This window comes from Bombina bombina, chromosome 2 (assembly GCF_027579735.1).
Source record: "Bombina bombina isolate aBomBom1 chromosome 2, aBomBom1.pri, whole genome shotgun sequence".
In the NCBI taxonomy this organism is placed as follows: Eukaryota; Metazoa; Chordata; class Amphibia; order Anura; family Bombinatoridae; genus Bombina; species Bombina bombina.
Window position 1 is genome coordinate 1,148,818,200 of NC_069500.1, and position 15,468 is coordinate 1,148,833,667.

General features: G+C 39.0%; 1 protein-coding gene across 2 annotated transcripts in view; it reads right to left on the reverse strand.

The window, feature by feature from the left end:
* AADAT (aminoadipate aminotransferase) overlaps positions 1 to 15,468 on the reverse strand; it is a 269,306-nt gene that overhangs the window by 187,275 nt on the left and 66,563 nt on the right. For both annotated transcript variants that reach the window (XM_053703826.1, XM_053703828.1), the window contains exons 3-4: positions 14,202 to 14,370; positions 825 to 957 (exon numbers count right to left, since the gene is read on the reverse strand). In XM_053703826.1, coding sequence (XP_053559801.1) covers positions 825 to 957; positions 14,202 to 14,370 — 302 coding nt within the window. The remainder of the gene's footprint in view (positions 1 to 824; positions 958 to 14,201; positions 14,371 to 15,468) is intronic.

The window sequence follows — 15,468 nt, forward strand, 5'->3', positions numbered from 1 at the left end:
TACTATTTTTATATTGGATTAGGCTGTTGTGTCGCTTGATACCATGAGGGCCACCTAGTATACATGTGAATATCACTGAGAGCTCAGATATAGCTCTTTGAAACCTGCGGTCCACTCCCAGGTGTGGAGTCTATTGTTAATGAAACTTCACTATATCTGTTTTTATTTCTTTGAGGTAACTCAGGGCTACAATCCTGGAACTTTTGTGATTTTGTATTCCTTTGATACATTGGAACAAAACAACAATTTATCCCCACTGTTCCATTTTTTGTTGCTTTGGAAAATTAAACATTTTATCATATTGAAGCACAGTGTATTGTTAATTCACAATTTGTATTGTTTGATATTTTTATTATTTGAGACAGTTTCTATGTGATTTGTGGATAGGGTACGTCTGGTCATTACATTGTTTGCATTTTTTATGTTTTTCAATGGGGACATCCATTATCCCTAAAATTAGAGCCAATCTAGAAGAACTGATGCCATATTCAGAGTCAGCGACACAAAATTTCCCTATAATCGTTCTAATATCATTGGTAATAAAATCAGTGTTGACCTTTTCTATACATGCCATTTTTACAGACTTTTCAATTTACTTCTTTTATGAAATTTACTTTGCTTTCTTGGTATACCTTGTTAAAAAGCATACCTAGGTAGGCCCATGAGCAGTAATACACTACTGGGAGCTAGCTGGTAATTGGTGGCTACACACATATGCTATTGAAAATAATTTATTGAACAGATCATTCTCAGCATATTGTTTTCTATAGTATTTTATTTTCAAAAATAAAATGCAAACTGTAAAGTATATATATTTGTATTACCTTTGATAGTCCTTCCTGGCTGCCAGTAGTGACACAAAGTTCCATCTGCCCTTTATCAGGACAATAAGTAAGAGTTGGTGGGTTGTGCAAACTTTTCTGCAAATCCTTTAACCAGGTAACTAATTCAGGAACACTAAAGGATTAAAACACATAAATTAACATTTTTTTCCGCAATATATCAGTGCTAAAGAGGCAGTGTACTTTAAAAAAGGGCTGTTCTCTTTCTACCTCTCCAATCCCCACGGAAGGAGGGTAAATTTGATCTGATGAGATATATATATATATATATATATATATATATAGGTGTGTGTGTGTATATATATACTGTATATGTGTAAATATATATATATATATATACATACACACACATATATATATATATATATCTTTTCTGTATCCATTACTTCACTATTTATATTTTTTTATTATAGGTGGAGGACTCAATAGGAAAATCAACCAGTTTAATAACATGGTAACAACATGGTATTTCGTTCAGGATTCAGATAGAACATACAATTTTAAACAACTTTCTAATTTATTGTCAAATTTGCTTCATTCTCTTGTTATCCTTTGCTGAAGGAGCAGCATTGCTTACTATCAGCTAGCTGAACACATCTAGTTACCCAATCACAAGAGACAAATGTGTGCAGGCACCGATCAGCAGCTAGCTACCACTAGGGTAGGATATGTGTGTATTCCTTTTCAACAAGGGATACCAAAAGAACAAAGCACATTTGAAAATAGAAGTGAATTTAAAAGTGTCTTAAAATGACATGCTCTATCCTAATCATGGAAGTTTCATTTTGACTTTCCTATCCCTTTAAGTGGAAAATATACACTGTCCCTTTAAGTTGGGAGCTGAATGCAATCATCATTTATAGATCGACTTTGACATAAAAAGACTACACACACCTATGAAATTGCAGGTCTTTGAAAAGCAAAGACAGAAATAGCAACAATGTAAAATGTCAGATTTTTTCCATCTGTAACAACAAACATAATTCCAAAGAAAAAAACAAAATACAAACAAATAATAAACAAATAGTTAAATCAAAAACATTTTAAATTAGTAAAAAAGAGTACCACCCTGATTTATTATGCATTTATAACAGCAGCAAGTCTTTGTGAATATGGACCAGAAGATCTAAAGCTCTCTGGGCTGGCAAGATTATTAAAGAATGCTATTGCTCACCAGTACTCCTATTTCCCTGGTGAAAACAGTGTGTCTCGATAAGGGGCGTTTACTGCATTTTTGTATGAAAAGTTCACAATAAAATAAATATTTTAAACACAAAAAAAATATAAATGTAATCATTCCCAAAAAAATCGTAACAAAATTATTAACCAAAATTTGTATTTTACCAAAAAACCCGTAAAATTTGCATATAAATTACACAGGAATAAATTGTATTAAATATGCAGAAGCATAAACCGTAACTTTAGTACACTGGATGTGCAAAAACATAATTTATGCTTACCTGATAAATTTATTTCTCTTGTAGTGTATCCAGTCCACGGATCATCCATTACTTGTGGGATATTCTCCTTCCCAACAGGAAGTTGCAAGAGGATCACCCACAGCAGAGCTGCTATATAGCTCCTCCCCTCACTGCCATATCCAGTCATTCGACCGAAACAAGACGAGAAAGGAGAAACCATAGGGTGCAGTGGTGACTGTAGTTTAATTAAAAATTTAGACCTGCCTTAAAAGGACAGGGCGGGCCGTGGACTGGATACACTACAAGAGAAATAAATTTATCAGGTAAGCATAAATTATGTTTTCTCTTGTTAAGTGTATCCAGTCCACGGATCATCCATTACTTGTGGGATACCAATACCAAAGCTAAAGTACACGGATGATGGGAGGGACAAGGCAGGAACTTAAACGGAAGGAACCACTGCCTGTAGAACCTTTCTCCCAAAAACAGCCTCCGAAGAAGCAAAAGTATAAAATTTGTAAAATTTGGAAAAAGTATGAAGCGAAGACCAAGTTGCAGCCTTGCAAATCTGTTCAACAGAGGCCTCATTTTTAAAGGCCCAGGTGGAAGCTACAGCTTTAGTAGAATGAGCTGTAATCCTTTCAGGAGGCTGCTCTGAAGCCAAAAAGAAAGAGAGGTTGACGAGGCCTTCTGACCTCTCCTCTGTCCAGAGTAAACAACAAACAGGTTAGATGTTTGGCGAAAATCTTTAGTAGCCTGTAAGTAAAACTTCAAGGCACGGACTACGTCTAGATTATGCAAAAGACGTTCCTTCTTTGAAGAAGGATTAGGACATAATGATGGAACAACAATCTCTTGATTGATATTCTTGTTAGAAACCACCTTAGGTAAAAACCCAGGTTTTGTATGCAGAACAACTTTATCTGAATGAAAGATCAAATAAGGAGAATCACAATGTAAGGCAGATAACTCCGAGACTCTTCGAGCCGAGGAAATAGCCATCAGAAAAAGAACTTTCCATGATAGAAGTTTGATATCAATAGAATGAAGGGGTTCAAACGGAACCCCTTGAAGAACTTTAAGAACCAAGTTTAAGCTCCATGGAGGAGCAACAGGTTTAAACACAGGCTTAATTCTAACTAAAGCCTGACAAAAATGCCTGAAAGTCTGGAACTTCTGCCAGACGCTTGTGTAAAAGAATAGACAGAGCAGAAATCTGTCCCTTTAAAGAACTAGCTGATAGTCCTTTGTCCAAACCCTCTTGGAGGAAGGACAATATCCTAGGAATCCTAACCCTACTCCATGAGTAATTCTTGGATTCACACCAATGAAGATATTTACGCCATATCTTGTGGTAAATTTTCCTGGTGACATGCTTTCGTGCCTGTATTATGGTATCAATTACTGACTCGGAGAAGCCACGCTTTGATAGGATCAAGCGTTCAATCTCCATGCAGTCAGTCTCAGAGAAAGCAGATTCGGATGATTGAAAGGACCTTGTATTAGATCAGGATGTCGTCCAGGTAAGGAGCCACCGCTATGCCTCGCGGTCTTAGGACCGCCAGAAGAGAGCCCAGAACCTTTGTAAAAATTCTTGAGCCAACCCGAATGGAAGAGCTACAAATTGGTAATGCCTGTCTAGAAAGGCAAACCTCAGGAACTGATGATGATTCTTGTGAATCGGAATGTGAAGGTAGGCATCCTTTAAGTCCACTGTGGTCATGTACTGACCCTCTTGGATCATGGGTAAAATGGTTCGAATAGTTTCCATCTTGAATGACGGAACTCTGAGGAATTTGTTTAGGATCTTTAAATCCAAAATTGGTCTGAAGGTTCCCTCTTTTTTGGGAACCACAAACAGATTTGAATAAAACCCCTGTCCTTGTTCCGACCGCGGAACTGGATGAATCACTCCCATTACAAGGAGATCTTGTACGCAGCTTAGGAATGCCTCTTTCTTTATCTGGTTTGCAGATAATCTTGAAAGGTGAAATCTCCCTTGTGGAGGAGAAGCTTTGAAGTCCAGAAGATATCCCTGAGATATGATCTCCAACGCCCAGGGATCCTGAACATCTCTTGCCCATGCCTGGGCGAAGAGAGAGAGTCTGCCCCCTACTACATCCGTTTTCGGATAGGGGGCCGCTCCTTCATGCTGTCTTAGAGGCAGCAGCAGGCTTTCTGACCTGCTTGCCCTTGTTCCAGGACTGGTTAGGTTTCCAGGCCTGCTTGGATTGAGCAAAAGTTCCCTCTTGTTTTTAAGCAGAGGAAGTTGATGCTGCACCTGCCTTGAAATTTCGAAAGGCACGAAAATTAGACTGTTTGGCCTTTGATTTGGCCCTGTCCTGAGGAAGGGTATGACCCTTACCTCCAGTAATGTCAGCAATAATTTCTTTCAAACCAGGCCCAAATAAGGTCTGCCCCTTGAAAGGAATGTTGAGTAATTTAGACTTTGAAGTCACATGAGCTGACCAGGATTTGAGCCATAGCGCCCTACGCGCCTGGATGGCAAATCCGGAATTCTTAGCCGTTAGTTTAGTCAAATGAACAATGGCATCAGAAACAAATGAGTTAGCTAGCTTAAGAGTTCTAAGCTTGTCAACAATTTCAGTCAATGGAGCTGTATGGATGGCCTCTTCCAGGGCCTCAAACCAGAATGCCGCTGCAGCAGTGACAGGCGCAATGCATGCAAGGGGCTGTAAAATAAAACCTTGTTGAATAAACATTTTCTTAAGGTAACCCTCTAATTTTTTATCCATTGGATCTGAAAAAGCACAACTGTCCTCAACCGGGATAGTGGTACGAAACTGCTCCCTCCACCTTAGGGACTGTCTGCCATAAGTCCCGTGTAGTGGCATCTATTGGAAACATTTTTCTAAATATAGGAGGTGGGGAAAAGGGCACACCGGGCCTATCCCACTCCTTACTAATAATTTCTGTAAGCCTTTTAGGTATTGGAAAAACATTAGTACTCACCGGCACTGCATAGTATTTATCCAGCCTACACAATTTTTCTGGCACTGCAATTGTGTCACAGTCATTCAGAGCAGCTAATACCTCCACAAGCAATACACGGAGGTTCTCAAGCTTAAATTTAAAATTAGAAATCTCTGAATCAGGTCTCCCCGATTCAGAGACGTCACCCACAGACTGAAGCTCTCCGTCCTCAGGTTCTGCATATTGTGACACAGTATCAGACATTGCTCTTACAGCCTCTACGCGCTCTGTATCTCGTCTAACCCCAGAGCTATCGCGCTTGCCTCTCAATTCAGGCAATCTGGATAATACCTCTGACAGGGTATTATTCACGATTGCAGCCATGTCCTGCAAAGTAATCGCTATGGGCGTCCCTGATGTACTTGGCGCCATATTAGCGTGCGTCCCTTGAGCGGGAGGCGAAGGGTCCGACACGTGGGGAGAGTTAGTCGGCATAACTTCCCCCTCGACAGACCCCTCTGGTGACAATTCTTTTATAGATAAAGACTGATCTTTACTGTTTAGGGTGAAATCAATACATTTAGTACACATTCTCTTATGGGGCTCCACCATGGCTTTTAAACATAATGAACAAGTATCCTCTGTTTCAGACATGTTTGTCCAGACTAGCAATGAGACTAGCAAGCTTGGAAAACACTTTAAAGCAAGTTAACAAGCAATATAAAAAACGTTACTGTGCCTTTAAGAGAAACAAATTTTGACAAAATTTGAAATAAAAGTGAAAAAAGGCAGTTACACTAACGAAATTTTTACAGTGTATGTAACAAGTCAGCAGAGCATTGCACCCACTTGCAAATGGATGATTAACCCCTTAATACCAAAAACGGAATAATAAATGACAAAAATGTTTTTTAAACACAGTCACAACTGCTACAGTCTACTGTGGTTGTTACCCTCCTCAAACACGACTTTGAAGCCTTTTGAGCCCTTCAGAGATGTCCTGTATCATGCAGAAGGAAGCAGAGTGTCTCAGTCTGTAATTCTATCTGCGCAGAAAAGCGCTAAAATAGGCCCCTCCCACTGATATTACAACAGTGGAAAGCCTCAGGAAACTGTTTCTAGGCAAAAATCAAGCCAGCCATGTGGAAAAAAACTAGGCCCCAATAAGTTTTGTCACCAAACATATATAAAAACGATTAACATGCCAGCAAACGTTTTATATTACACCTTTATAAGAGTATGTATCTCTGTTAATAAGCTTGATACCAGCCGCTATCACTGCATTTAAGGCTTAACTTACATTAATCCGGTATCAGCAGCATTTTTCTAGCAAATTCCATCCCTAGAAATATGTTAACTGCACATACCTTATTGCAGGAAAACCTGCACGCCATTCCCCCTCTGAAGTTACCTCACTCCTCAGAATATGTGAGAACGGCAGTGGATCTTAGTTACTTCTGCTAAGATCATAGAAATCACAGGCAGATTCTTCTTCTAATGCTGCCTGAGATGAAACAGTACACTCCGGTACCATTTAAAAATAACAAACTTTTGATTGAAGTTAAAAAACTAACTATAATACACCACTCTCCTCTTACTACGTCCATCTTTGTTGAGAGTTGCAAGAGAATGACTGGATATGGCAGTGAGGGGAGGAGCTATATAGCAGCTCTGCTGTGGGTGATCCTCTTGCAACTTCCTGTTGGGAAGGAGAATATCCCACAAGTAATGGATGATCCGTGGACTGGATAGACTTAACAAGAGAAAACCACTTAGAAATTCAAACTTATAAGTACAAAATACAAAGCGTAATTGTTTTGTTTTTTTTTGTAAAATGGGCTAAATCTCAGTGTAATTCTGTAAAGATTTTCGCACTACAGATCTCACAGTTTTTCTCGCCAATTAATCCCTTATAGAAAAACACATGCATACAAAAATATAGGAAGTTGTAAGATGCTATACGCAGAAAGCAGTGTAATGTGATGTATATTGGCTAAAGGATTTAATTTTTAAAGTGTACCCCCTGCTCACTGCTAACCGCTCTATGGAGCGAAGTGTCCCTTTCCAGTGGGCCCTTTTACTTTCAGGAATTGTCCCTTTTTTACGATCATTCCACCAGGGCAGTCCCTGTGAGGGACAGAGAGAAAAACTATGTCTGAACCCTCAAAGTTAAGATCATTAACCCTAAGGGGTAGATTTATCAAGCAGTGGATGCTGTAATCTACCTCCAAAGTTTCCGGCTCGTCGTAAGACCGCTGCTCCTTAACTCATCCACCACCTCTGAGGTGGCGGAACGCATCATCCAGATCAGATACGATCGGTATGATTGATTCCCATGATTGGCTGCAAATGTGTTTGGGGCGGCAATACACGATTTCACACAAAAAAATGCTTGTGCGATGTTAAACGCTGACAGCGTATGTCGGGCGGACAAGATGTGCCACAGCGAATCATGTACGCCCGCCGCTTGATAATTCGGCCCCTAAGTCTCTATTAACTTTGCACATCTACACTTTGGAATTTTATCCCACTATTTTTTGCAAGAAAGTTCAAGTTCCTTCAAATTGTGAGAGGATCTCCTGGGTACAGCTCTCTTTAGGTCATTCCAAAGGTTACCGATGGGATTCAGGTTCAGGGCTCTGACTGCGACACTCCAAGACTTTGATTTTACTTTTCTGAAGCTAAGTCAAGTTGTATGTGTACTTTGGGTTTTTCTCAAGTTGAAATGTGAAATTCCTCTTTGTTGTTAGCTTTCTCATAGAGACCAGCAGGTTTAGTGCCAAAATATCTTGATATTGCAGCTATGCATTATCCAATCTATTTTGACAAGAGCCTCTAACCCAGCTTAAGAGAAGCAACACCAAAGCATGATGCTACCAAAGCAGTCAATGTACCCATCGGTCATTGACACTCTGGCCCCTCCAACCTTAGCTCAGAAACCACACTCCTCAGCCCTGGCATACTCCTCTGACACGACACCTACGCAGATGCTCCCGTACTGCTGAGCGACATTGGAGGAAATCTCTTCTCTACAAGTTCATCCTGAACTCCTACTATTCTCCTACTACTCCTACTATTCTGCCCTTAATCTTTATAAGCAACAATATTTTTCTAATCTCATCTCTACTCTTTCCTCTAACCCTAAACGTCTGTTCTCCACGTTCAACACTATTCTCCGCCCATCCCCACCTCCTAACACAACCTCTCTCTCAGCTCAAGATTTTGCCAGCCACTTCAACAACAAAATTGATTCCATCAGAAGTGAAATCAGCTCTCAACATACTTCCAATCTCCCACCCCCTCAAAAGCTCACGATCACCCAAAACCCAAATATCCAGCTCTTTTGCCCCTGTTAATGAGGATGAAGTTTCTGCCCTTATACTGTCTTCCCATCTCACTACCTGTCCCCTCGACCCCATCCCCTCACAGCTACTCCCCTCCCTCTCTTCTACCCTCAGCCCCATACTCACACACATTTTCAACCTCTCCCTCAGCACTGGTATATTTCCCTCATCTCTAAAACATGCACTGGTCACACCTATCCTCAAAAAACCTTCCCTCGATCCAACCTCCCCTTCCAATTACTGCCCTATTTCCCTACTCCCTCTTGCCTCAAAGCTCCTCGAAAAGCTAGTTTACGCACATCTATCCCATTTCCTTACACTAAACTCTCTTCTTGACCCACTGCAATCTGGATTTCGTTCCCATCACTCTACAGAGACAGCAATTGTCAAGGTTACCAATGACCTACTTACAGCAAAATCCAAAGGCCACTTCTCTCTGCTTATTCTCCTTGACCTGTCTGCAGCCTTTGACACTGTTGACCACCCTCTTCTGCTCCAAACCCTCCAATCCTTCGGCATCTGTGACACAGCTCTCTCGTGGTTCTCTTCCTGTCTGACTAACCGAACATTTAGTGTAGCCTTCTCCGGAGCATCCTCTGCCCTGTTACCACTTTCTGTTGGGGTACCTCAAGGCTCTGTCCTTGGTCCCCTTCTCTTTTCAATCTACACGTCGTCACTAGGTTCCTTAATAAAGTCCCATGGGTTTCAATACCATTTGTATGCTGATGACACCCAAATCTACCACTCTGCACCAGACCTACCTCCTTCCTTACTAACCCATGTCACTAACTGTCTTTCTCAAATCTCATCTTGGATGTCCTCTCACTACCTTAAGCTAAATCTCTCCAAAACTGAACTCCTTATTTTTCCCCCTTCTTCCAATGTCTCCACCCCCAAAATTTCTATAACTGTTGATAATTCCATCATTACCCCTACCCCGCACGCCTGATGTCTTGGGGTCACACTTGACTTTCCTTCACTCTTCACATTCAGTCCTTGGCTAAAGCCTGCCGCTTCCACCTTAAAAACATCGTTAAAATTAGACATTTCCTTACACAAGATATAACCAAGATTTTAATCCACTCTCTCATCCTTTCCCACCTCGACTACTGCAACTCCGTCCTTTCTGGTCTACCTAGCTGCCACATAGCTCCTTTACAATCCATTATGAATGCCTCTGCCAGACTCATCTTCCTTACTCGTCGCTCTTCATCTGCGCCACATCTCTGCCAATCCCTTCACTGGCTTCCTCTTGCCTCTAGGATTAAACATAAAATCCTCACCCTGACATATAAAGCTCTCAACTGCACTGCTCCCCCCTACATCTCAGAACTTGTCTCTAGATACTCTCCCTTCCATCCCCTTCGATCAGCTCAGGATCTCCTCCTCTCTTGTTACTTCCTCACATTCCCGTTTACAGGACTTCTCCAGACTGGCCCCCATCTTGTGGAATTCCCTGCCTCGCTCCATAAGACTCTCCCCTAGTTTTAACAGCTTCAATGCACTCCCTAAAAACTCTACTATTCAGGGATGCATACAACCAACACTAACCTTTCCTAACTCCATTGCTTTCCCCTTGAACCCCTTAGAATGTAAGCCTATGGGCCCAGCTGTTTACAGATCGCTTCATAAGAGCTGACTACAACAGTGAAACTCTCGGCAGGGCCCTCTACCCACTTGACCCCTACAAAAGCTATCCTGTACACCGACTATGTTTACAGCGCTGCGGAATCTGTTGGTGCTCTACAAATACCTGATAATAATAATAATGATGCTACCATCACCATGTTTCAAAATTGGTATGGTATTCCTTGGATAATGAGCTTTATTGACTTTGTGCTAAACATATTTGTGACGACTAGGGTTAACCAACCCTGCGCCAGTCACTTGTTTGGCACAGAAAGGGTTAACAGACACTTTATACTTTCACTAATCTGTCACAGTCCAGCCACTCCAGGCAAGCTTGTGACTTAGTTCAGTGGGTGCAAGGGTTAACAACACTCTCTAGTCTGTCCTAGACTTAGAAAAAATGCCCAAAACGCCCCTTTTACTGCTAACCAAACTAAAATAAAACTATCTCTAAGCTGCCACCACTTAAAATTATATTATTTGGGAAATCTTAAGGAAAACCTAAGCTAACAAGTTAAATTCCAGAATACAATTTAGCAAAAAATAACTTAAATCACAGCAATAATACTACCAGGCTCTTTAAGTAACAAGGTTCAAATATGAGACAAAGGCAAAAGCTTAAGAGGTAAATGATTTATTATGCGAAAAATTATGCACAGTGCATTATTAATAAAAAGATGTTAACAAATAGACTTATACACAAGCAAACAGTTTTAAAAACAAAAAGGAGAAATAACAGAAACCTTATATTTTAGTAGCTTTTAGTTGTCTGTGCCAGGGAGATGGCAGAAAAAGTTGGTCACTCGCTCTGTAGTATACAGCCTCTCATGAAGAATGAACAACTTGTAATGATAAAACAAAAAAATGTTATCTCTTTCCATGATATAAGATTGCTTGAGCCAACCTTCTTGCAGAGGGGCTAGGAAAATATCTACCCCTCTCTTTTACGACTGGTCATAAAGCTCAGCACCTTTGGCTAAAATCATAGAACACCTTACAATTTCTGATAGGCATATTTAGCGCGTTTACCTATGTAAGCAACTTCACTGGGACATCCTGAGAATTAGTTTGGTACCAAATATGACATGGTTGTCATATTTCCCTCAACTAGTGTCATAACATGTTTATAAGCATATCTTTAATTGTACTAGCATCCTCTTATTGACCTTATCTGCTCTGGGGAGAGTGCAATGCTTATTGGCTCTTGAGCAAACACTTTTATTTTTCTTGATGCATCAATGAATACACAATAACATTTGGTGAAGTGGACCTTAACAACTATTTATTGGGGGGGGGGGGTCTGGTTTATCAAAGGAAAAACACACACACAGCACATAAACACATTTCTTCTTAAAAAACAAATGTTTTTAGCTAAAGAATATTAACCCCTTAGCATTTAAATCATGAGGTATTAATGACAATATCTTTTACAAATTAGGCTGAAAAGTTCTACCTTTGTCGCGTCATAGCATAGCACATTTTCCTACATTGTTTGGAGTGAGTCAATAAATCTTTCGGCATCTTTTAGATGGGCTTGGATGTTCCTTTTTGTAAGAAAGGGATCTGTCATGCCACATTTTAATTTAAAATGTTCCTAATAAGGGGGGCTGCTCTTTCTTAACGGCTGAATACTGAAATTGATAAATACGCTTTTTATCGTTCAGCAGACTCGCAATCCAAACCACTTTCATGAAGATTATTACTTAAGAAGTGGATTATGGCTTTTTGTTTTAAGATCTCGGTCTGGCAGACCAGTAAAGGTGAGGTATGCAGCGAAGGCCTTGAGTGGCTTAGATCCTCACCCCCCCCCCCCACACTTTCCTGAAAATTCAGGCAAAACAGCTATATATGCTGAAATAAATTTCCTCACTAAGAACTTTCGGACAACCAATACCTTATCATTAGACTTGTCAGCACAATAAATAATTAACTCAATGTTCCTGGAGTAGCCATGCAGAGGGGAAACAAAGTAAGCAACACCCTTCCGCTCTCAGCTATAACTCTGCTAGACAGATAAAGAAATTACTTTCCTGAGTCTTTCAAACTTTCTGTCGTATAAAACCCCTAAGAAGACAATGATATAACACTGAAAATATACTACAAAGTCAGGAGCTCTTCAAAAACATGTCCTGCCGATTCGGCTGTAGGCTCCGCTCCCCCAAGTCCATACAATTTTTATTTCCCCCTATATAATATATGAGACATGCTTGCATATTATAAGGAACTTTTATGTTTTTGTGGAGGATTGCTTTGTCCCTAATTAGGCTTACTGTTGTTTGTTTAAACTTGTCTCTTTGAATACGTATTCCCAATAGGTAGGCTATCTGTCTTGATATGGAGGACAGCTGTAAAGAGTCTCTCACATACACACAAGCGCATGCTCAGCGCATGCTCAGGGGAATCCGGATCCCCACCAGGGCTACATTCACTTGATCAGCCAAATGCGTTAAGTACAGTTAGTAGGATCTGATACACAAAATCCTCTTGAGAGAGCAGGTTGTGACCTGGGGGAAACGCGTTGGGGTAATTTGACAGTTATTCCCCTTGAGGGTCAGTCCTACTAACTGTGCTTACCGCATTTGGCTGACCAAGTGAATGTAGCCCTGGTGGGGATCCGGATTCCCCTGAGCACGCACTGGTGTGTATGTGAGACTCTTTCCAGCTGTCCTCCATTGCCTGTAACAAGATCTCTGTGGACACAGTAATTTTATATGAAGGCGTTTTAATAATTTAATTCTTGTAAGTACGTTTTTATTTGCGTGATATGTGTGTTTAATAAATCTACACTTGAAGATATTTTAAAATCATTTGTACTACCTATTATATGACCAATGACTATGACCAATGAATATTAAGATAACTGTTTGCAGCAGCCTACAACTTGATAAGTTAAAGACAATATACCTAACCTAATATTACATATCTATGACTGTGAGTTATTAAGTTATCTGTGAGTTACTCTTTTCACTCTTATAATCTTAATATTACCCCAGGAGTAGCGATATTTACATATGTTATGTGCTTCCTGCTATATGAATGTGAGCTAAACAGTATTTTATATTTTTTATTCCTCGCACTAAAAGTACTTGGTTGACATCGTTTTGAGTTATACATAAAGTTGCTAAAGGTCCAGAAGTGGACCTATATGTTTGATATCTGTAGAGTTTGGGACCAAGACTCATGTAGTTTTTATATAGTTAAATTTTAAGAACCCATGTCCTTAACGTTAAAATTTGAGGTTTTCATACTGAGACCCAAGAGTGGTCTCTTTTTTTCATTATATCTTCTTCTATTTGTATTTATATTTTAACATTTGAGGTCCAAGAGTGGTCTCTTGAGGTCTTGTTAGAAGGTTTACACATAGACAGGCATCTGCTACCACTGTAACCAAATGTACTTGTTATTTAAATTTCTTTATTGCACTGTACTATATATATTATTGTTTTGCCCTTACTATTCTAGACTGTGAAGTATACTATACTTTTATTTTGAGCGCTATTGTAATATGGCTTTTGAACTATTTGTATGCCTGATTCAATAACCTCAATAAAAAAATTAAAAAAATGTTCCTAATAATTTACTATTTGTTTTATCTCTCTGGATTTTTGTTTGTTGAAAGATCACATTACAGATGGAAAAGTCTGACATTTACATTGTTATTATTTCTGTCTTTACATTTCAAAAACCTGTAGTTTCATAGGAGTGTGTAGACTTTTTATATTCACTGTAGTTGTGATAAAAAATACCTGTACAAAGAAATTAATCCAAACAATACGGTCTGTAAAACTGGTTCTACCAAAAACAAATCTTATCTAAGTAAAGAAAATGTATATATTTATGAACCAAAGATGGACACATTTTCTAATCTATTAGAAATGACTGCATACTCCACCTTAATTACTTATTTTTTTTGTCAATATCCCAATAGGTATCTCAAGAACTAAAGACATTAATTAAGAGAATTATTGTAACGTCCGTCAATAAAGAATTATTAAGATTTGTACAAAAAAAATTGGCTACAATCATTTTACCCAGGTGTTGCAGAGTACTGGAGGGCCTTCTTCATCAAATTCTCTCCTATCTCAATGGTTGTTCCATCACTGACAGTCAAACTGGCTGATTTGAATGGAAATGTTTCGGGATTAGGAACCCCTCCAGCAAGTGATATAACAGTTGGTGGAGACCGCATGAGAAGATCAGCTACAAATAAAAACAAAACCAATGCAATTTAACTAAAACATGATTAACTCTTAGAGACAGATTTTAAAGAATAAACAACAACACAATACAGAATGTAATAAAAATATGTTCTCTATCTAAAAGAAAGTATTTGAAAATATATTCCCTATCAACCACGGAGCAACATAAACTTCACATTAGTCGCACAAAGTGACATGAACCCATTTTTGCCCTTTCATGATTCAGATAGAGCATACCATTTTAAAACAATTTTCCAAATTATTTTTGTTTTCATATTTAGCTTCTCTCTCTTGGAATCCTTTGCTGAAGGAGCATACTAGCAGCTAGCTGAACACATTGGGTGAGCCAACGATAAGAGGCATACATATGCAACCACCAATCAGCAGCTAGCTCCCAGTCTACCTACATTCAGCAGCTAGCTCCCAGTCTACCTATAGGTATGATTTTCAACAAAGGATATCAAAAGTATGAAGCAAATTAGATAATATAATTAAATTAGAAAGTTGTTTAGAATCAAACGTTAAATCTGAACTGTTAAAATTTAATAAAAACGTTACTGATAGTAAACAGCAATCTGCATAATATCATGTTAAAGATCTCTAAAATTTAACGTTACTTTTATTCATTAATTATTTTTTTCTAATTTGCAAAATAAAAGGATTTTTAATGATATTGGTTTTCATATTTATGCCCCCATTCCTCCGCCCGACGAAAATGCTGAAAGAGCAAAAAATGGAGGTTGAAAAAAATACAACTAGAATTAGTAATTAATTAAAAAGTTAAAATTCAACATTAAAGGGACATTAAACACGAACAAAATGCTAGACAGAATGATGTATTCAAAGCAAACATTACCTTGTAAATAGTATATAGAAGTATTTATTTGTTTTAAAAAAAATTATATTAGTTTCTTTTCTTTTTAATGGTGATAAACGACATCCTAGTGGACAAGTGATCTCTCTAGCACAAGTGGGAGAGGGAAATGGTCTTCATTATAACACCCTCCCCTCAGAATAAACAGCACTTTAACCCCTTAACGACACACGTCGTACAGGGTACATCATACACAAACTGGTCGTTAAAGACCAACGACGTACA